This window comes from Crocodylus siamensis, chromosome 7 (assembly GCF_052110815.1).
Source record: "Crocodylus siamensis isolate JL-2025a chromosome 7, ASM5211081v1, whole genome shotgun sequence".
NCBI lineage: Eukaryota > Metazoa > Chordata > Crocodylia > Crocodylidae > Crocodylus > Crocodylus siamensis.
The window spans coordinates 7,296,785-7,318,186 of record NC_143401.1 but is presented as its reverse complement, the minus strand read 5'-3'; the positions used below and the strand labels follow the sequence as shown (position 1 = coordinate 7,318,186).

At 44.6% G+C, this 21,402-nt stretch overlaps 1 protein-coding gene across 1 annotated transcript in view; it reads left to right on the top strand.

Moving 5' to 3' along the window:
- The window catches only part of CSMD2 (CUB and Sushi multiple domains 2), a 645,501-nt gene that overhangs the window by 109,004 nt on the left and 515,095 nt on the right, over positions 1-21,402 (top strand). Inside the window, exon 3 of the mRNA XM_090057063.1 lies at positions 6,055-6,167. Within this exon, the coding sequence (XP_089913189.1) occupies positions 6,055-6,167 (113 nt within the window). The remainder of the gene's footprint in view (positions 1-6,054; positions 6,168-21,402) is intronic.

Genomic DNA, 21,402 nt, shown 5'->3' with positions numbered 1-21,402 from the left:
GAGAGGTGAGGTGACGATGCCCTGTGTATGAAGAGGGCTAAGAAGGGAGCTCCGGGGTTTGGTTTGGTTGCACGTGCTTCCTATGGGGAATGGAGGAGAGATGTCAGCTATTGCTGTCTTGAATGAACTGAGGAAGCTGGCCTGTTTTCGCCTTGCAGGGGCCATTGCAAGCAGTGGGCAGGCTCATGGCATAAAGCGTGGGAGTTGCCACTTAGATCCTCTCCCATTATATCAATGTTCTGCTGCTGAGATTAAAAAAGCCCAACAAAACCCCTGCAAACTTCCTCCCATGTGGGTTTTGCTGCATATTGTTTTACCATTAATGAAGATACAGAGGTGTCAGAAAATATTGCTGCACAATGGCTTGTACTGCAGTGCGTGGAAGTTACTTAACAAATACATTGTATTGACAGAATATATCTGTGCCTCAGATGTCCTTCAAGTGACAGAAACTTAGGATCTCTGTGCATCAAGCACTGCAGCAAAGAACAGTGATGGGCTTTTTCTTTTTTTAAGGCATTTAAATTTTGCCGGGCACAGTAATGTGAGAAATGGACATTGGGGTACAAAGCAGCAAATACAAGCCCAGAACACTGCAGTATTTAACACAAGAAAATCTACTGTGGAAAGCAAACCTGTGTCACTGTCCTACGCATCTCTGATGCGGTTAATCGACAAGGTGCATCTTTACCCTGCCTTGTGCCACCAGGGGTGCAGGGGTCTGGTACAGACGACCCGGTCAGGTTTTCCTTTCCATTCTTTGATTCCATGAATTATTGCAGAAGTGTGTATTTTTGTAGGAGGATGGGTGATCTGGTGAGCGAAGTCAAGTCCTAGGAAGCAGGAGATTAGTATCTTCTGTCCCTTTTCTGCTACAAACGTCCTTTGTGATTTCTAGCAGGGCATTTTGCCCCTGTCTTTCTCCTCTGGGTGCCTTAGTTTAGGGTCTGTATTTCACAAAGAAGTGGCCTGATTTTTTTTTTTTTAAAGTAATTCTGAGAGCCCATAGTTTCCAGGATCCCAGTGAGCGACTAATTGTATCCACAGTCAAGAGGAACAGAACCCATTGCAGGGTTAGTCATATTCCTTATCTGGAAACTCATCCTTCCCCTTTACAATCCTATTTTGGGGAAATATAGGATTAAAGGAAGCTATCTGTATTTCAGCTCCAGTGACTTTACTGAGACTTACGCACTTGCTTAAAGAGAATCATGTGCTGAAGTGACGTCCTGAATTGGGATGTGCTGCTGAATTGTGGCCTGCAGCTACAAGCTGCACTGATTTATAAATTTAAATCCACATTCAGTATTGCAGCAGCAGACTGCTCTTTCCATGTACTAGAAAACACCACCCAAACCAGAGTCGCACTGCATTGCCCACATTATGATAATTATGATACAGTGAAACCAGGAAGGATGTATTTCTTTAGGGATCCAAAATTCCCTGTGGTGTGTTGGGACCCCCAGACATGCCAGTGTATTTCCACCATTGGCAGTTCATTCCCAGGCCAACATTTCTGCATCCTCAATATGAAAAACCCATGAACTGGAAAACAGATGCAAGGGGACTTTGGTGAACTTGGCACTGTCTGAAAATTACCATTACTCTGTGCTATGATCATCCTAAGCAATGGGAGGAGCTCGTTAAGGGAAGTGTAATGGTCATATATGTTTACTGGGATCGGTTGGAGAAATTCAGTGCATGATAGCTGGTTTATCTAATACCTTTTATATGTGTGTTTGTTTAATTTTAGTGGCAAACATCTAGGTGTTCTGGCAAAGAACAGAAGAAAGAATAATTATACCCCTGTTGATGTAGGATCTGGAGTCATCCCAGCTGATTAGTGGACTTTGTCAAAGGAGAAGGTGGATCTAAGTCCCCTTTTCAGTGTCTTCATTCCCTTATTCAATGTTGTTGCAGTCAGCTGAGACACAGGTTGCAATATATTTCTCTACCCAGATATAGAAATCTGTTGGTGTGATGCAGGTAGCAAAATCTTCATCTCTGCCACTTCACTCTGAGAGTGACCAGCATTTTTGAACCTCGGAAGATATTTTTTTTCCTGTGTTTTCCTTGGGACCCAACTGTGTGCAATGCACCCTGTGTGATATTGCACTTAGGGCCATAAAGGGGGGACAGTTTTGGCTCAGGTGGAACAGGCCTGGAGATTCAGGTGTAGAGTGTCAACTCCTGAGTCCAGGCATGCACTGATGCACATGAAGTATGTATGAAGCAGTTCTTTCATCTACAGTGTGCAGCTTCATTATAATCGGCCCACAGTTCATGTGTGCATTCATTTAAAAAAAAAGAAAGAAAAGAAAAGTGCCTGGAGGTTTCTGTAAGCAGTTTTAATTAAATCTAAAACAAAATACAGGAGATGACACGTTTTGCTTTTGCTCTATACCTTGTAAGAGTATACAGTTCCTCCAAAACAAATGGATGGGGGGGGGGTGTTATTAAGCAGAAATATTTCCTTGTGTGAAAATCCCCCAGACAAAGGCTTTTCTCCCAAGAGCTTGTGCCCGTTGGTGCTTTGTAGCTAATATTAAGGGTTGACTCTCTTGTTTAGCAACTGCAAGAACCTAACTAATGACTGGAGAGTTTCTCTTTATGGTTCCTAGGTAATATCATTGCTCCGTCCTTTTGGTGTATTATTTAGGTATACCAAATTGTGGGGAAGAGTCAAAAAAAGGAAGCCAGGGATTTTTAATTTTTTTAGATTTGAATTTTCAAAGGGGTCTGCAGAAGTCAGCACCGTTGCTGCCTTGCAAAGTCAGCCAGTTGGGTAGCTGCCTCTTTTAGATGCCTTTAAAAATCCCAGTCCTAAAATCGTACTTCCCATGATCAGACACAGCTGTTTGCTTCCATGGAGAAATTTTGGTTCGGTTATATGGTCAGCCCCAGATTTCCTTTGTGATTCTGGTCAAGTCACACTTGCTGAGCACCTTGATTCTTGATCTGTAAAACAGGGACACAGCAGCGTCTGCCCTTGCAAGGATGTCAGGAGGATAAATCCGTGGAACAGATACGTTACATTATGGTACCGGGTACTGTGCTATCTCATGGCTCAGGAAAAGGCAGGGAGACTTCTTGCTCTCAAAGGGGCTTTATTGCAATAACTAACACGCGCACAAAGTTGACCGACAACTTCCTGGTGATGTCATCACATCCGCCGTTGGGGGGGAGTTAACCCTAACTACTCCAGGGACCAGGTGAGCATTGGATATTGATAGAAAGATTAGAAGCTGCATGCGACTCGCTCCTTGGCAAACCGTGTCAGACAAGAGACTTTACCACACCTCCAGCTCTCCCGTGAAATACGAATTTTCATTTCTACCTAGGAGAACTTTTACAATCTCTGCTCTCTCCTATGCCTGATGAAGGGCGAGCATGCCCGAAAGCTGACAAATAAATAAAATCTTTTGTTTGCAAATATCTAGTGGGTCTAATAAAAGATATCCTCTCTTCCATGAGTTTTGATTGCTCTTGAGGAAAGAGTTTTTAAAATATCTATGGTTGTAAGGGGAGAGGTGTATTTAGGAGGCTGGGGTACAATATCTAGAAGACTGGTGCTAAGGCCCTTATCTTACGTGAGACGGGATGGACCTGCAAAACTCTGTTGCCTTCGTAAGAATTGGCAGGATGGCTTGGACTGGTCTGGTTGATCTGATCTCTCATCCTGCCTCTAAGAATCACCAGTAGCTTCATAGTTTCATAGATGTTAGGGTCAGAAGGGACCTATTAGATCATTGAGTCCGACCCCCTGCCCTGGGCAGGAAAGAGTGCTGGGGTCAGGTGACCTCAGCCAGGTGTCTGTCCAGTCTCATTTTAAACACCTCCAAGGAAGAGGACAACACCACCTCCCTTGGGAGCATAGTCCATATTTTGGCAACTCTCACTGTAAAGAATTTTTTCCTGATGTCCTATCTGAATTTGCTCTCCATTGGTTTGTGTCCATTGTTTCCACTGAGGCATCATATAGCAAGAAAGTTTTCAAGTGCGTGCTTAAGAAATAAACTGCCTTTAACATAGAGAGAGGAAAGGGACTGAGTTTCTTTGCAACCTCATCAGTTAAAGATTGTCTTATGCTGCATAGCAATAAGATTTATTCCCTTCAAAATTTCTTAATATATTCTATATACTCTCACTCTGGATGGTCTTATAATCCATAAAAATGTTGGATTCTTTTTGAATCCTGCTAAGCTTCTGACCTCAACGATATCTTGTGGCAGGAAGTTCCACGGGTTAATTGCTCCTTGCTACACTTTTTATCAGAGTCACATTTTTTGGAGTATTATCAGGCAGTGGGCAGGGGATTGTGTTTGGCTTTTTGTCCTTGGAAATGGCAACAAAAATGTTACAAGAGTTTGGTTAAAGAAAAAAATTCCTTATGTAAATCTATCATGTAAATCACCTTAGGCAAATGCAAGGGGAAGGATTAGGAGTTATAAAACTGTACTTGTTTGTCTAAAATGTACATTAGATTTTTCTTGGGCTGTGTCAATATAGCATCAGGGAATTAGTGCTTAGGATCCTAACACGTTCCTTCAGAAATATTGCTGAACAAACTTATGTAATAAAATTAACAGTTGGTATTTTAGCTCCTAGAGTGTATGGCTACGATCTCAAATAATGTTATTCTCCATTCATTTACTCTATGTATATAATTCCTGGATCTTTTATGGTGGGGAAGGGATGTATCAGTTTACCATGTCCATTCCTCATGAGGAGGTGATGTGTTTTAGCAGATAGTAGACGGGGATAGAGGAGATCTCAGTTTTGTTCCTGCCTCTGCTGTTGACTGGCTGGGTAACCTTGAGAAAGTCAAACTAAGTTCCTGTCCCCTTAGTTTTCCTGTCCGCACAATGTGGCTATTGGTAAAGACCTCCACTAGTACTGCACACTTCTGTCTTCTGACAGTGATATGGAAGAGCTATCATTTCAGTTTTGTAGGGAGAAGTTTGCTTTGGGATCACCAGGTAGGTCCGTTGCCTTAGGAATGCCAGGCTCCTGGTTCAAAGATGCTCAATGAATGCATGATCAATGCAATTATCCTGCTGGACTGAATTCAGGGTCAATGCTGGTCTTCTTGCATGTTGTCTTCTGCTAATTTAGTTCATGCTTTTTAGTCTTAGTAAAGGATAAATGTTAATTCACATAAACTTGGGACTTTCAGAAGCTGAAGTATCATTCCCTCTTCAAGGATGGGGAGAACAGACACAGGCCATGTCTGTACCTCCTTCACAGTTTTTTGAGTCCTGCCCAGATCCATGCCCTGCACCGAACCCAGAGAGGAGACCGTGGACCTACCCTTGTGGTACCTGCTTTGGAGATCTGCTGCTGACATGTTTCACAGGAGCTGCGGGGGCATGTTCAAGGCAGCTTCACTCCCTCATTTCCAAGTTTGGTGTGTATGGAGCAGGGGCAGGCAGGTGCGTCTCAGCAGAGCGCTCAAGAGTGCCACAGAAGTGTGATAGTTGCACTCACAACTAGGTGAAGTGCCTTGCCTGAGGCCACAGAGCAGGTCAGTAGAGATGGGAATTAGCAGAAATCCTTACATGGTTCCTTTCTCTGACCATGAGGCTATGCTCTTCAGGATTATGGCAAATGGAAGTGAATGTGTGGTGTGCATGGATACTGTAGCAAAGGCTACTTTTAAAACATCAAAGACCGATGACTAGGTGACTCCTATGTTCCCTTTACCCATTGGGAAATGTGGATCGTATTTCATGAAGCTGTCCCCAATGAGCAAGGTGGTTAATACAAAATCTGATGTCGCTAGGACAATTAACATAGGTAGTGCAGGGATTCATAGGCTCTATACATAGGATGTATTAACAGCTAATGTAATTCAGGTACAACACTTCGGTGTGAAGTTTGGCAGCCTGTTCTTCTAGCTCTGATGCCCCTGGTATAATCCCAAATATATCAACTATCATGTCATGACTGTAAGCAGAGGTGCATCAAAGGTTTCCAGAATTGCCATCTCATCCTGTAGTTGCCAAATGTGTGAATGGAAGTTGCTAAATTAATCTATCTCTTGCTGTCTTTCAGGTTAACGGGTTTCCAGCTTCCTGCTCCTATTGTCAGTACAGGGGTTGTGCTGTCTTTATGGCTCGTGAGTGATTATGCTGTAAGTGCCCAAGGCTTCCAGGCAAACTATGAAGGTAGGTCTTCCCTCCTCGGTGGTATTGTCTTTGAGTTGGCCTACACTGCGATGTAACATACAGTAGCTGTCCCTGAATAACTCCAGGTGTGGACCCTTTTAATCTGGAGCGGCATTGTTTCTGTTGAGCTGAATTCACTTTCCAAAATCAAAGTCCTGAACAGCTTCAGGCACAGCTAAGTCCTTGATGCATCTGGGACCAGAAATTAGAGCTGGTTGTATAATGTCAAAACAACAAAGCATCTTCCTGAAATGTTTTTTCCATCAGCTCTGCTCGGGATGATAGACTTGGAAAGGAAAGCATAGTCCTGCTTTGGGATTAAAGAAACATAGAATTCAGCTTTGCAGCCATAAGGTAATGGGAAGTGCAACTCAATTTTTGGTGAATGGGACTTGGAAGCAGGAGGTGTTGGGAACACAGTGCTGTGTCCAGAAGTGACACCGAGACATTCAGAGCTTTGTGATTTATTCACTGGGTGTATTCTCCCCTCCCCACCCTTGTGCTCCATGTGTGTCCACATGCACATGCATGCACAAACACACGCCCAGAGTCAGGGTGTGCATTTGCATACACGTGCACAAACACACACACGTACAGAGTCAGGATGTGCACATGCATGTGCGCGTGCACACACGAGTCAGGAATTGTTTTAAGCTGCTGTTATGCCTTCCTTTTAGATCCTGCAACATGCGGTGTGAAATGTCCTGTGTTATCCAGTCTCAGATGTGGGGGAAGTGATCCTGCTATGAGCATGTTTGAGCTGCAGTAGTCTGCTTGTAGTAGAAGAGACAAAACAATAAATAAGCACATTAAAGCATGTTTTTGACTAGGTCCAGAGTCAATAATATGACTTGATCCATCTGGGTGCAGGGAAGACCAAGTTTGAGCCCATCTGTGCAGGAATCAGTAAATGCCAAAACAGGGTTACAGTAAACTGAAATGTGTTCCTCCTCTTTGCTTTAGAAATAGACTGTACGAAGTATCCTCACAGGGTTGCGTGTCTCCCAACAAGTGGCTCTCCCATCATATAGGCAGGGAAGTGTTTTAAGTAGCGGAACCTGGATGCCACGATCGCAGAAGCATCCGAAATGAAATGCCGCTGAGCTAGGAATACATCCCAGGTTTGCTGACAGGCAGTACATGGCCCTGTGCACTAGTCCACAGAACCTCCATGAGTGACATCTGCATTGGGATTTCCTGTCCTTCTGAGCTGGATGGATATCTTAGTGATCTTCGAGGCAACGTGCCAGCTTTTCTGTGGATCCTCCACTTGCAGAGGGCAGGAGCATGTTATCCTAGCAGAGAACTGTCAGACAGGATAGAAAAGGGATATTTTACTTTTTACCATTGCAGTAAAGCTCAAATGAGCAGATAGGAAATGGCAGTAGACACCATCCCTCTTGTACCCCTTTCCCCAACCCATCTTTAAACAGTTTCTGAAGAAGTTGGGGAAAGAACTGCTCAAACTTCTTTTTCCAAGAGATTTTTACAGAATTAGCCCCCGTTTTTTTCTTACAAGTATTTTACTGTCTTCCAGTTGGCTCTGGCTATTGGAAGTCAGGACCACCTTTTGTGTTGTCATGTCATGGGGAGTTTATAGGAACATATCAATCCGCTTGAGATTTGCACTTCTTTTTCCAGGCTGTTTGAGTTATCGTTCGCATTTGAAAACACCAAGTAAGTTATATTGTCATGAGACCCACATTTTTAACTTCTTCGGGGAGCGATTTTTTTGGGGTGGCGAGAAGGCACAAAGTTGTACAGAACAGCAACATTTTAGCTGCCGTCTCTCGGCTTCTGCTATTCCCTTAAGTCCAGGCTCTGTGATGCACTCAGACGTATTTGCAAATCACAGCTAAGCTTCTTGCAAACGCAGCTTGGGTTCGAAGTTTCTAGCAAGACTGAGAACTGCGTGGGTCATGTTTGGCAGTGGTACTTGTAGCAAACATTTCCATGCAGCTCTGGCCCTGGAGCTCCTGTCTGAGTGTTTCTGTGAGAATCAGCATGCTGAGAACGTCAGAAGAATGAGGGTCACCTCCTTGTCCCACATATGCTTTGAACATTACTCAGGATGGAGAAGTAATGATAGGTTTTTATTTTAAGGTTTAGCTGGCCACTTAAGCGGGATAAAATGTATATAATTTCCATTTTTATAAGGCTATCTTCTACTTGTATGAAGCCTTCTGATACCTTTCTGCCTAGTTGCTGGTTTTATATTAGCTTGATGCAAAGGGTAATTTTTTGTGTAGAGCCTTGATCCAGGCCTGTTCTTTGCTTGCATATATTTTAGATTACCTGAGGGACGTTTGACAAGAGGCAGGAGGGTTTTATTTTTAGGGCAGCTAGCTTTCATAGTTATTGGATTTGCTGGAACTCTGAAAATTCAGGGCGATGTGGCATGGCAGGGACATTGGGGTTAATTGAAGCATTTCAGGGCCTTTCATTTTTAGATGCTCAGATTCAGATCCTAGCTCAGGCTCTAGGAAGAAATGACTTTCAGCATCTTGCTAGGGGTTTGTTTGTACATGTTGCAAAATTGCTACACAAATTGGTACACTTGGCCATCTCTGCTCATGGGACAGGTGGATAATACAGCACTAGGGTGACTGAGGTGGCTATGAGAGCACGACTTGGAATAATAGATTAAGGCTAAGGAGTGGAGGGAGGATGGTTGCAGGAAAAAGTGAGCGGCAGTGGTAGGGTTGTATGGGGAGAAGAGGGAACTTCGACAGCATTTGTGCAAAACTGAAGTGTTTTTGGTGCATTGGTGAATAGAGACTATAGCTGAACTAATGCCTTTCTCTAGGTACCATTATTTTCACTTTTAAGTCTTTATAAAGTGATTTGTATCAATAGATCTCAAAATGCTTCAGAAAGGAGCTCAGTGTTACTTCCCCTGTTTGACGGGTGGTGAAACTGAGGCGCCCAGAAAGGAAATGGCATGTCTGGTCAGCAAAACTAAGAATAAAACTCTGGTTCTTGAGACCTAGTCCACTGCTGTAGTCACTGGAAAACAGTGCCCTCCCTGACAGCCTAAGTTTCCAGGTTTCAATTGGTTAGGGACATATATTTGTAACTAGGATCCATTAAAATAAATGGGAATCGGGGGTTGGGTTCCCTTTGAGGGATTGGAAATTCCTGAGGTCACAGAAATTCTGTGGCTGAGCTGGGAATAGGACCAGAGTCTCCTGAGTCCCAGTGCTTATGCGCAAGCACAACCCTTGTCTCAGTTGTAGCGCTCGCCTGTGAGTGCTGCATCCTGCCCTGTAACTTCTGCTTCGCCCCTGAACTCCTAGGCATGCCTTCCAGTAGATGTTCAAAGTACTTAAAAAATAATGCAGCCACCTGGTTTTCTAGGGCACACTTCACCTTGCCTTCATACTTCATTTAGCATTATTATTGTTGTTGACTCATCATGCAAAATCGCTGCCATTGGGGAACCTTCCTGGGAGTTACCTGTGGGCTTCAGCTTTCAGCCGACATTTCACCGTGCGCTCCGCTTGCTAGGAAATGTGTTGCTTGCCCTGGCTGCTGTTTTGGTTTCTGTATAAATTTTCCATTTTGTGCCTTATGTAAAGACTTGGCTCATTACATATTGCAGGCAGGTTGTCTGTCTACCCCAGTGGTCTCAGCACTGCAATTTTTAATTCACTTGTTTTGAATTCTAGAAACAAATTGTTTATTGTTAATAATAATAATAACAGTGGTGGAGTTACAGCAAAAATATGACTAGCATTGTAAAGTGAAGTGTGTTTGACTCCACGCTTTCATTTTTAAGAACGGGTCTGGAATAGCATTTTAAATCCATTTTGCAACACACCAAAATGCATGTGCATCTTGCCTTCGTCACCGGATGGGTATATTAACCCCAGTTTGTCATAACAACAATGGCGAGCTCCATAGTGAGAACAGGTGTATGGAACATCTGGAGCATGTTACAGCTGAATTCCCTTCCCCAGATGTTTTCCTCTTCAAAAAAAACAAAACTGAAAGTAATATCCTGAGTCATCCACTCCCAAGGATTATTTCTATTAGAAGGATGCCTGTTCCGGTAATAGAAAATATAAAAACTTGTGGGTTCTATTTTGAGGTTGGAAATGGCGTGTTCAGGAGTAGCAGATGAAACCAGTCTGAAATGTACAAACAGCTTTTACAAGCACGTTTCTGACCGTGATCATGAAAGGTCTAAATGAGGGAAAAGACAAAAACAACCCTACTGGGTTCCTTCCAGGCTTCTTCCCTGAAAATACAAGGTTGTTTCCATGACTGGCACAACTCTAAAACACATCTTCCCCAGACTTGCTTTCCTGGGTTACAACCAGGGCCCTGCCGTGCCCCATGGGGAAGGGCTGGTCTCACAGTATCCCTCCGCCCCACATGTCTTTCTGGAAGCGGCTTGTTAAATTTACCAGAGGTAAATCTGCAACCCTATAATGCAGGGGCAGGCAATTCTTTCGGGCGGAGGGCCAATTACTGAGCTTTGGCAGGCCATCGAGGGCTGCATGACAGGCAGCCAGGGGCAGATAAATATTAATTGTCCAAATTTTTTAGAGGCCCCGTGGGCCAGATAGAATGGCCTGGTGGGCCACAATTGGCCCACGGGCCGCATTTTGCCCACCCCTACTATAATGGCTCATTTGTAATAGTGAGATTTTGGCCTCCTCCCTCCCCTTTTGCAGCTGATGAGTATCTATTTTGTTTTGGTTTTTTCTTTCCCTTTCTTGTACTTTGAAGTGGCAATTCTCACTGTCCGTTTCAGTGCAGGGATCTATCTGGCCAACTCACATTTGGGATACTTCTACTCTTTCTATTCTTGTTATGGGTAGGGCTTTTTAAATTGTTTTAAACATAATTTTATCAACAAGAATGGCATTAAAAGCACTGGTTGAAAAAACAAAAGGTACTTTTTTGGTTTGTGTTGTGGCCTTGGGAGACTTACAGACCATGCTTTATATTCTTTTTAGCCATGCAGCAATCCCCCAATTTTCAGCTTCCCTATGTTCTCAGTGATACAGAGCCCCCATTATGCTGGCTCTCTCAAAGACATCCAGCGTCCAGTCCCACGTGGATCCCCATCCAGCCACTTGATATCTCTCTGCCTGTTTTCTATTTGCAAACTTAGGACAAGGCATCTTTTTTTTTCCAGCTGTTTATCTGTCTTACCTATATTTCAGGGTTTGAAAATATTTCAAATGCTCGGCCTTCAAACAAGATGTTCATGGAGTATAATTCTTCATCTTCTAGTAGTAATTTTCTTTTTTAATTGAAATAATTATACAATGAATTCTCTCATGGATGCACTTATTAGGGCTTTGCGAGGCTTCGGACAGACCTTCGGATCCTGAGAAGCTTTGGACATGTTGGGGTCCAAGGCAACACATCCAGGTTGAAGCGCCGGCCTCATTCGGCTTCCCAAAGCGCTTTGGAGCCGCCTTGGAAATCTGGCCATAGGGTATAATGGGGAAACAATAAAATACCTATAACTTTGGGGTTTCTTTGTCTGTTTTGGATGAAATTTTCAGGGTTGGTCGACTCTGCAGAGAGAATGAAGCCTGCCAAGTTTCCAGATGATCGGTGCAGGGGTTTGGGGGGAACAGAACCCCAAATTCTTGAAAGCAAAACTCATGTCAAGTCTATGTGTTACAACATAGCAGGGTGAAAAATGCAGGGCTGGTGGCTCTTACTGAGGCCACAAAGCCTGCCAAGTTTCAAGAAGATTGCTGCAGGGGTTTGGGGGGAACTGCCCCTCAATCTGTGGACAAGCACAACTGGTGCCATGGGTGCTTGTGGGACTGACTGTGTCTGTCCGGGGGCAGGAGGGGAAACACTGCTGCAGGCCTGGCTGCTAAGATGCTGGGTTCCCAGTTACCAATCAATCAATCATGATTCATTCAAGGACCAGGGCCTCAGGGACCAGCTCAATACTGGGACCTACATAAGGACTTCACAAGCATCAATTAGCACCTACAAAACCAGGCTAAGGAGAGGAAAGAATCAAGACAGACAATCAACTGCCCCAAGACAGACACAGTCTTGGCACCAGTTTTGCCTGTCACCAGCTAGGGGTGCAGGGCCCCAGGATCCCCCTGAACCGATCTCCTCGACAGCTGGCAGGCGTCACAGCAGGGGCCACCATCCCTGCAGATGTCACCCCATTGCACCTTAACAGATGCAGGGTCACCTATGGCACCAGTTTTGCTTGTCTGCAGCTTCAGGAGCAGTTCCCCCCAGACCCCTGCACCATCTCCTTGAAACTTGGAAGGCTTTGTGGCCTCAGTAAGAGCTGCCAGCCCTGCAGTATTGACCCCACTGTGGGGACTCCACCACCTCTCTGGGTTGCCTGTCCCAGTGCTTTACTACCCCCCTGAGTAAGTTTTTCCTAATATCTAACCTAAACTTCCCGTGCTGCAACTTGAGACTGTTGCTCCTTGTTCTGTCATCTGCCACCACTGGGAACGGTCCAGCTCCATCTTCTTTCAAACCCCGCTTCAGGTAGTTGGAGACTGCTATTAAATCTCCCCTCAGTATTCTCTTCTCTAAATTCAATAAGCCCAGATCCCTCCACCTCTCCTCATCAGTCATGTCCTCCAGCACCCTCAGCATTTTTGTTGCCCTCCGCTGGGCTCTCCAATTTGTCCACGTCCTTTCTGCAGCGTGGGGCCCAAAACTGGTCATAATACTTCAGATGTGGCCTCATCAGTGCCGAATAGAGGGGAAGGATCACTTCTCTTGATCTGCTGGCAATGCTCCTACTAATGCAACCCAGTATGTTAGCCTACTTTGCAAAAAAGGGCATACTGTTGGCTCATACTCAGCTTCTTGTCCATTGTAACCCCCAGGTCCTTTTCTGCAGAGCTGCTGCTTAGCCAATTGGTCTCCAGCCTGTACCAGTGCATAGGATTGTTGCGTCCTAAGTGCAGTCCTTTGCACTTGTCCTTATTGAACCTCATGAGATTTCTTTTGGGATAATCTTCCAATTTGTTGAGGTCTGTCTGAATCTGAGCTCTAGCCTCCAACATTTCTACTACTCCCCCCAGCTTGGTGTCATCTACAAACTTGCTGAGGGTTTGTGCCATTGCTTTGTTCAAACAGCAGTGTTTGGTGCCTGCCTCACTTTGTCTAGGGCAATGGTCTCCAAAGTGGGGTGCGGGAGACAATCACAGGGGGTATGCAAAGAAAATATTAGAACTTGTATTTTTATTTATTTTGTATTTTAAAAAAATACAAAAGAAATTAAGCTTTACTAATATTTAATATACAGATTGACACTGGCACCCTCACTCAGTCCATGTGTTGGACGGTCATGTGTCACATATGGTACGTGAGGTATCCTGAGGGAAGAAGTGTTTGTTCGCTTTCAGCGTATTGCAACATATTGCAGTTTATGTGTGCCCGGTTGAGTGGATTTACAGATTATATTATCTAGTTTTAACTAAACTAACCCTCACAAAATGGACAAGTGGCTTAAAAAGATTCCTGCAAAGAAACCGTGGATTGAATATAATACTAATACTGCTAACACAAGCGAACAACAAGAAAATGGCAGAGCTGACACTTCTCCTACTCCTAGTACGAGCTCTTCATCAGCCACATTACGAGGTAAAAACAATGATGATTTAATTTCTATTTTTGTGCATGTTTTATAATGTACATAATATATTAGTACAGTAGGACATGTATACAATTTATAAATAAATAAATATACATATACTGGGGGTGCGTGCTCAAAAATGTGTTACTGATAGGGGTGCGCAGTCAAAAAAGTATGGAGACCACTGGGCTAGGGTTAAGGCTCTTGAATTTTCAGTAAAAAAACTTAAAACCAAAAGGCAACCTCATCGAAGGGCCAGGAGACATAGAATGAGTAGAATTCACCTGGCCACTGGATGGCAGTGTCCCTTCATGTACATGCAGGGGAACCCGCTTTCCTGGGATGGAGTGACGTGTGGTCGGAAGAGTCACAGGACCCTTGGACCCTTGTATTGCTCACTGGTCTCCAATTCCTCAAACAGTGCTGGGAAAATACACTGCTGGCTGGATTCACAGCTGTCTCTCTTAGGGTCTTGTCCTACATTACAGTCAGGGCATGTTAGCTGCACTAAACTGCTAGTCCCTGAACGTTCAAGCAGTGCAATGTGCTAAATGCCATCATAGTGTAGCAAAGTTAGGACTTTTCTGTTGAGGTGTCTCTCCAAAGTGTATTACCTAACATGTGTTGAGCTAATGTCTGACTGCTCCTTGGAGTTAATTCTATCAGGATATTCTTGTGCAGGTGGGGGAGGGGGGGGGTCGCGGGGCAACAAACAGCCATCTATTGCTTCCAGACTGGAGTCTTCAAGGGTTCCAGTGCTTAGGATGGGTTTTACTGAGATCATAGTAAGCATTAATGTGCAACTGCTCAGAAGACTTTTTAAGATCTGAATAAAAAGACGCTAAGAGCTAAATAAAACATGTTCTAAGAGTAATGTGAAACAAGGCTCTGAGGAGCAGCCCAATAGGAGCAGGAGCAAAGGTGACATATTCTCTACTTTGGCTTAAAACACCCCCCGTGGTACATTCGAGCAGTCCTGTGCTGCTCTGTCTTATCCTTAATAAGAATCTGCATTGTAAGCCAGTAGCACCTGCTGCTATGGACATATCTCCAATGTCCACCTGTGCTGTAGCTGGCCTCCGTTTGGCTCTATTTGGCCATTGCACAGCATCCTTGCTGTTTGTGTTCCTGTTATTTGCCAAAAATATGGTGGGATTTGGCAAATTTGTGGTGGGATTTTGTCCCCTGGCAGCTAATTCCTAAAACAACAATTTTAAGGATCCAGGACCTATTTCCCTTTCTCAGCACCTAGCAGTTCATGAAGATCTGTATATACAGGTCCTACATGAGTTACCGCTGTTTTGTAGGGGCATCTCCAGACTACAGATATATGGGGGAGAAAAAGAAGATAAGACGTCAGAAGAGGTCACTGCTGAATGAGTGAGCTGAAAGACATTCTTTGACAGGAGTTGTCAGTTGTCTGATGGCTAGGCACAGAGTCGTAAGATTTGTGGGTTCTTTTGATCTCTTATGGGTAGGGTGGACCCAAGATCTCAGTTGCCTGAATAAAACCATTGAAGTTTATATAGGTATGGTACAGCTTTGCTAACCTGTGGGTTGAAGGGTATGCAAGGGACAGATTTTGAAATGCCTACTATCTTGCACACTGACAGAAGTGACATTTGTCACATGATTGCCCCCTTGAAAGTACTCTACAGCTGTGCCATGTGGCAGAAAGCCACCTTGGTTTCTCCCCAAAATCTCTGCCCTGTGACAACGTGATTAGAGGGGCCAGCACAGAGGATTCACACCTCACCCTATCTCTTTAGGTAACCTGAGCTGGCTGCATCCTTGAGGGAGGGGGAAACCTGCTCCCTCTGCCTATGTGACTGGCATCAGCCACCTGGGTGAGGGGCATCTACCTGGGGAGCTGGAATCTGCCTGGTAACAGGTGATGTATTTCAAATTGGTTGGCTGACAGCCAACTGGGGCTGACCTCCACTGGACCAGGTGAATGAGGTCACAGGGGCTATATTGGTTAGGGGTAGGGAGGGAGGCTCACTCTCTTCGGCCATGAGGTGAAGCAGCAGCCATGCGGGGGACACAGAGGAGCTTTACCATCTAAAGTTGGCTCTCTCCCCTAAACTCACGAGCTAGAAACCGCCTGCCTCCAGAGGGGAATTTCAGCCTCTGGAAGATGCTTGTGAGTAAGCTACTTGAGATCTGCTTAGATATTTAGCTGGCAGTAACACAGATGCGTAATCAAAAGGCTACCGCAGCCACACTGTTTGCTCTTTAGGATTCCTAAGATATTGCTCAGTCCTGTACCCTAGTTTCCCCTACCCCTCGTAATCAATAAAGTTCTCCTTTTTGACTGGTGTGGGAGACTTATTGAGGGGTGGGTCTAAATTATACCTAAGAGACCCCTTGGGTCTGCGGACTAAGGGAGACTTTACTTTTTGCCCCCTGACTTGGGGAAGTGCCCCAAGTGCCTGTACCGGGTCGAGTACCTGTCAGACTATTAGGCCTGTGTTTCCCTGAGGACACAGGGCTGAGACAGTCCCTTCTCAGGGTGGTGGCGTCAGTGTTACCCCCAGACTAGTGAGTGTGCTCCGGGAGAGGGGTCTGCCGAGCATAAGGCGCCCCTAGGGAGGCATTCAGAGCCTGGCAGGTGGTTGGGCGCAGGGAGGTGGGCAGCTCAACGTAGGAGCACCCCCTACTGGCCCGCCACATGCCATAACAGAAATGTATGGTTGCAGAGCACTTTAGAAGTGGACAATTGCATGACAAATTAACCCTTATCTAATGAGGGATCAGATGAAGGTGCTCCAAAGTGGAGCACCTTAGGGGAACTTCTCAGTCACAAGAAGGACTGACAGGCTGGGCTAATGCAGCCCAGCCCCAGAGTTGTCTGCAGGAAGGGAGGGGGAGCGAGCTGCAGCCTGGGGGTTGGCCAGCCTTAGTTGGAGGGTGGGGTGGATTAGAGCCCCCTACCTCGTGGTCTCCCTCCAGCTCATGCCCAGCAACCCCCAGTTGGCATCTCCCTTTCCCTCCCTTCTCCTAGTCCCTTCCTGCAGACAGCACCAGAGCTGGGAAGGGGGCTGGGGGGCAGGGCTAGGGGAAGGAGGCTGTAGGCAGGGTCCTCTGCTAGATCAACTCCAAAGTGGAGCTCAGATTCCTCCTCCCCCCACTCTCCACACTTAACAGACAAACATCTGTTGGGTTGGGGGAGGTTGTTCTAACTCATGGTGCTTTCTATGACGTGCCATGGATTAGAGTGGTGACCTGCACATCTGCCAGCACTTATATAGCCAGCTTAATTACAAGACAGCTTAGCCCCCACTTGCTCCCAACACGGTGAAGAACCTGGCTACTTATTCTGATGCCTAAACCAGATACTGAAAATCTGGGTCCAATTTTTGGGTGCTAAACATTTTTTCAGGTTTTAGCTTATATATATCCACTCCAAAGGTACAGACACTAGGGTGGGGAAATAGATATGCTGTTATAGAGGAATAAAAGTAGGTAAGAGTCTACTTACAAGTTACCTGTGTTTTCCTGAATCAAGGGCTAGATGACTTTACAAAGGGTACAGACTGGTGTAAAGTTTATAATGCTTTAAACAACTTTAAAGCGCTATATAAAATGGAGCAGATGGATAACACAATGTTATAGCACTACAAATTGCCCTGTACCATATAAAAAATGACCCTGGATGAAACAGGAATAACTGAAGTACTTCACAGTGGTAATCCAGGCAGGACGCAGCTGTAGGTTTGTACACTGTGGAAGTGCTATGATTTTAAAGGGTGGAATTTGGAGGAATTTTTATATGCATAGTTTACTGTTAGGGATGTGTGGAACGGGCCCTATTTGATTCGAATTTGGCCTGAATCAGGGACAGTGATTCGATTCGTTGATTCGGATCACAGTCCCTGATTTAATTCAGCCGAATCCAAATCTGAAGATTTGATGCTGATTCAGAGAATCAGCGATTTGGTGATAGACACGGCTTTAAAAGTTTTTTCTACATACGTCGAGGTACCAGGCACATCTCATGAATGCTGCAATGTTGGGGTGGATTGAGTATCCCACAGGAGTGTGGGGAGGGCCCTCCATGTGCTTGGTGGTGAACTGGATCCACCAGGTAGTGTGTTGGGGGGACCCCCTACACTCCCCTGACCCAGTGATCAGCTGTGGGGAGACCCCAGGTGCCCCCCCCCCGACCCAGGAAGCACCCGTTGCCGAGCCAGGGGGTGTGGGGAGGCTCTGGCATGCTTCCTGGAGGATCTGGTCCACTTCCAGATCTGGTCCACTTCCACTTCCAGGTGCCGAGTATGCTGGGGAGCCCCCCCGCAGTCCTGTGGACCCTTCATCCGCCCCAGCATTGCAATGTTGACAAACTGCCTGGCACCTAGAGGTATATAGAAAAAACATTTAAAGCTGTGTCTATGTCTAAATCGCCAAATCTTGCAGAATCTCTCTGAATTGATTCAGAGGGTTCCAGTTTGATTCAGAGAGATTAAAGGGTCCTCTGATTCGATTCAGGTTCGGAGATTCGGCCACCGAATCAGGCCAAATCTCTGCCAAATCGAATCAGGGACCGAAGCTTCACACAGCCCTACTGTCTGCCCCCAAAGTGCTGCATTTCCCTCTGGCTCTCCCCAGTCTGCATTCTCTTACATTTCTGGTATCCCATGATGGAGCCAGTATGGAGCTGAAGTTGGTGGTGCTAACAGGTAACTAATCTGAAAGAAAAAGACCGAGAACATGCAAAAGCCAAAATAAGTAGAAGTGCTTTTGAAAAACCCAGCGTAATAGCACGCTGACAGCCACTTGGATAAAAGAGATCGAAACAAGCAACTGAGCCCATCTCCCAAGGGAGGAAGAATAAACCACTTAAACCCATCTCAAGCCACTGAGTAAGGGAAGGAACTCGCATATTAATTAAAGTTTCATCCTGGGAGGTAAGAGGGAAACACCCACTAACTCTTCAGTTACAAGCCTTTCTCAAACTAAGCTACTCACTTACTATTTTGATGATTGTTAGTTAAGAGTGAAGAAGAGAAAAACTATGTCTGTGATCAAAGGGAACATGCTGTTGCTGTGGTGCTGTTTTCACTTTGTTGGTAATCTACAACCCAGTGAATAGTCTGTGATGCGATAATTCACGTTTAAAGACAGAACAATGCATCAGAGTCCTTGCTGTAAATGGCTCTTTTATGATCTACTATCAAAGCAAGTTCATTATCCTCCTCCTTTAAACAATCAGTGGGAAATGTACAAAATGAAAGTTGTTGGGTTTTTTGTTTTTTTTACAGTTGGAAAAAATCTCAGCTATCTTTATTATTATTTAAAGAGGAAAGCTAATGTTACACACACACACAAAAAGAAATACAAAGATTATTTTTGCAAAAGCAGTTAGGTTTCTTTGGGGTCTCTTCCACCAGGATCTTTTGGGAAATAGGTGCATTTTGGTTGTAATTGCTTTATTTTCCTCTATTTAAAAATATTTCTGTAGTGCCAAATTGTGCCACTTCAAGCCCAAATCATAAGACACAATTAACATTAGATTACTCGCACATATTCTCCTTAATGGCAGTGATGGCACAATCTAGCTTAATCTACATTGCAGCCAATTTAATAAATTGAGAGGGAAAAGTGAGAGTTTTAGTATTTCCCTAACCCACAGATGACCTTGGTGTCAGCATGGGATACCCAGCTCCTATCTTCTTAGTCCATGACTCTGAGTGTTTTTTCCTCTTTCTGTTTAGCTTCCTTAATACTAAAGTCTCTCTTTTTTTTTTTTCTTGTTTCTTCCTATCTTCTTCTAAGGCTAGCTGCACTCTGTCTTGCATTAGCAGGTGCATCAAGAACAGGTCCAGGGGGATGATACTTCCTCTCTATGCAGCACTGGCCAGGCCGCAGTTGAAGTACCGCATCCAGTTTTGGGTGCTGCACTTCAAGAAGGATGTGGATAGCCTGGAAAGGGTTCAGAGGAGGGCTACTTGTATGGTTGAGGGTCTGCAGGTAAGATCCTATGAAGACAGACTGAAGGACCTGAATCTCTTCAACCTCCTCAAGAGAAGACTGAGAGGTGATCTTGTGGCTGTTTACAAACTCACTGGGGGGGGGTCAGCGGGGAATAGGGGATACTCTGTTTACCAGGGCGCCCCTTGGGGTAACTAGAAACAACAGCCATAAACTGAAAGAGAGTAGATTTAGACTGGATATCAGCAAGAAATTCTTTACGTTGAGGGTTGCCAAAATATGCAATGGGCTTCCAAGGGAGGTGGTGCTTTCCCCTGCCTTGCAGGTGTTCAAAAGGAGATTAGACAAGCACCTAGCTGGGGTTACTTAACCTCAGCGCTCTCTCCTGCCCAGGGCAGGGGGTCGGACTCGAAGATCTAATAGGTCCCTTCTGACCCTAGAAATTTGTGAAAGCTATGAAATCTTCCTTTATCTTCTTTCCCCTTGACAGCTACTTGTAATTAATTTCCATACTTAGCTGCTTTCTGTTTTCTGATCTTGCTTTTCTTGTGGTTCTTGTGTTTAATGCTGGATATGTTATTTGTTAAGTACAACATGAGTCTCTTCGGGACCAAATTTTAATCTTTATGAATATGGCTTGGGTGGAAGGTAGAGAGAAGCTAAAATCCACCTTTCCACATAGAGCAGGTGGAAGCAGTGCAAGGTTCCCTATGGCTATTACTTGTGCATAATGTATAAGCTAAACCTGTCCTGTGTAGAATAGGATGAGATTTTGTAAAAGGGTGAGATTTTGTAAAATGGTGTGTATATTTTTTTTGTGTAGAGCAATGAAATGCCAGTTGCTTTTAGTCCGAAGGGGGTTTTTCATCATCCAGCTATGAAGATGAGCTTAACTTGCATTAGCTTTCTTTTGTACATAGGCAAATGCAGGCATTTCAGATGTACTCTCTACCACTTTTTTTGATAATACACAAGGTTATCATGGTTGCTTTTCATACTCTTTTCCTTTTCAAAATGCATTGACTTCACAAGTCTTTTATGGCATGTTTTTCCTCCCTTTCTTTTTCTTGGATTGAACATAAATAATATTTCATGCAAACTTCTCTTGGAGGCCTTCTCTCCAGGTGGTGATACTTTCAGTAAATTGATCCCCCTTAATTTTCTAGCAGTCTCACAAAGCTGTTTTTGTGCCCGCTGTTAAGATTCATACTTTGTAATCTCATGCAAACGTGTACATTCAAACTGAAATAAAGGAGGTTTTTATCTTGGGCAGGAGGAGATTTTCTAAATACCCAGTACTTCCTGCAAGGTCATGCTTCTTCACATCTTCTGTAGCCTGCACTTTCCTAACAAATATTTGGGGCATGATCCTGTGCACAGTTTATTACCAGGCTCAGTGCTTACATTGCCAATTAAATTTAATGGGACTTCTTGAAGCAATAAGGGCGGGAGGCCTAGTTTGTTTTGGAGTCGTTGATCCCTGCTGCCTCCCACTGAATGCTGTTGAATTTCTCTCACCCCCGCCCATGGCTGGTCTTTCCTATGCTATGCCTGGCTTGTTGTGGTCAGACCTAACGAAGAATGTCTTGCATTCAAAAGCTTGTCTAATTCTAACCCAGCTACTCAGTTGGTTTAATGAAAGATATCGCCCTAAGGAATCCTTGCCTTGTTGCCACAATACAAATAATTGTTGTTCAGGTTAAGGCTAGAAAG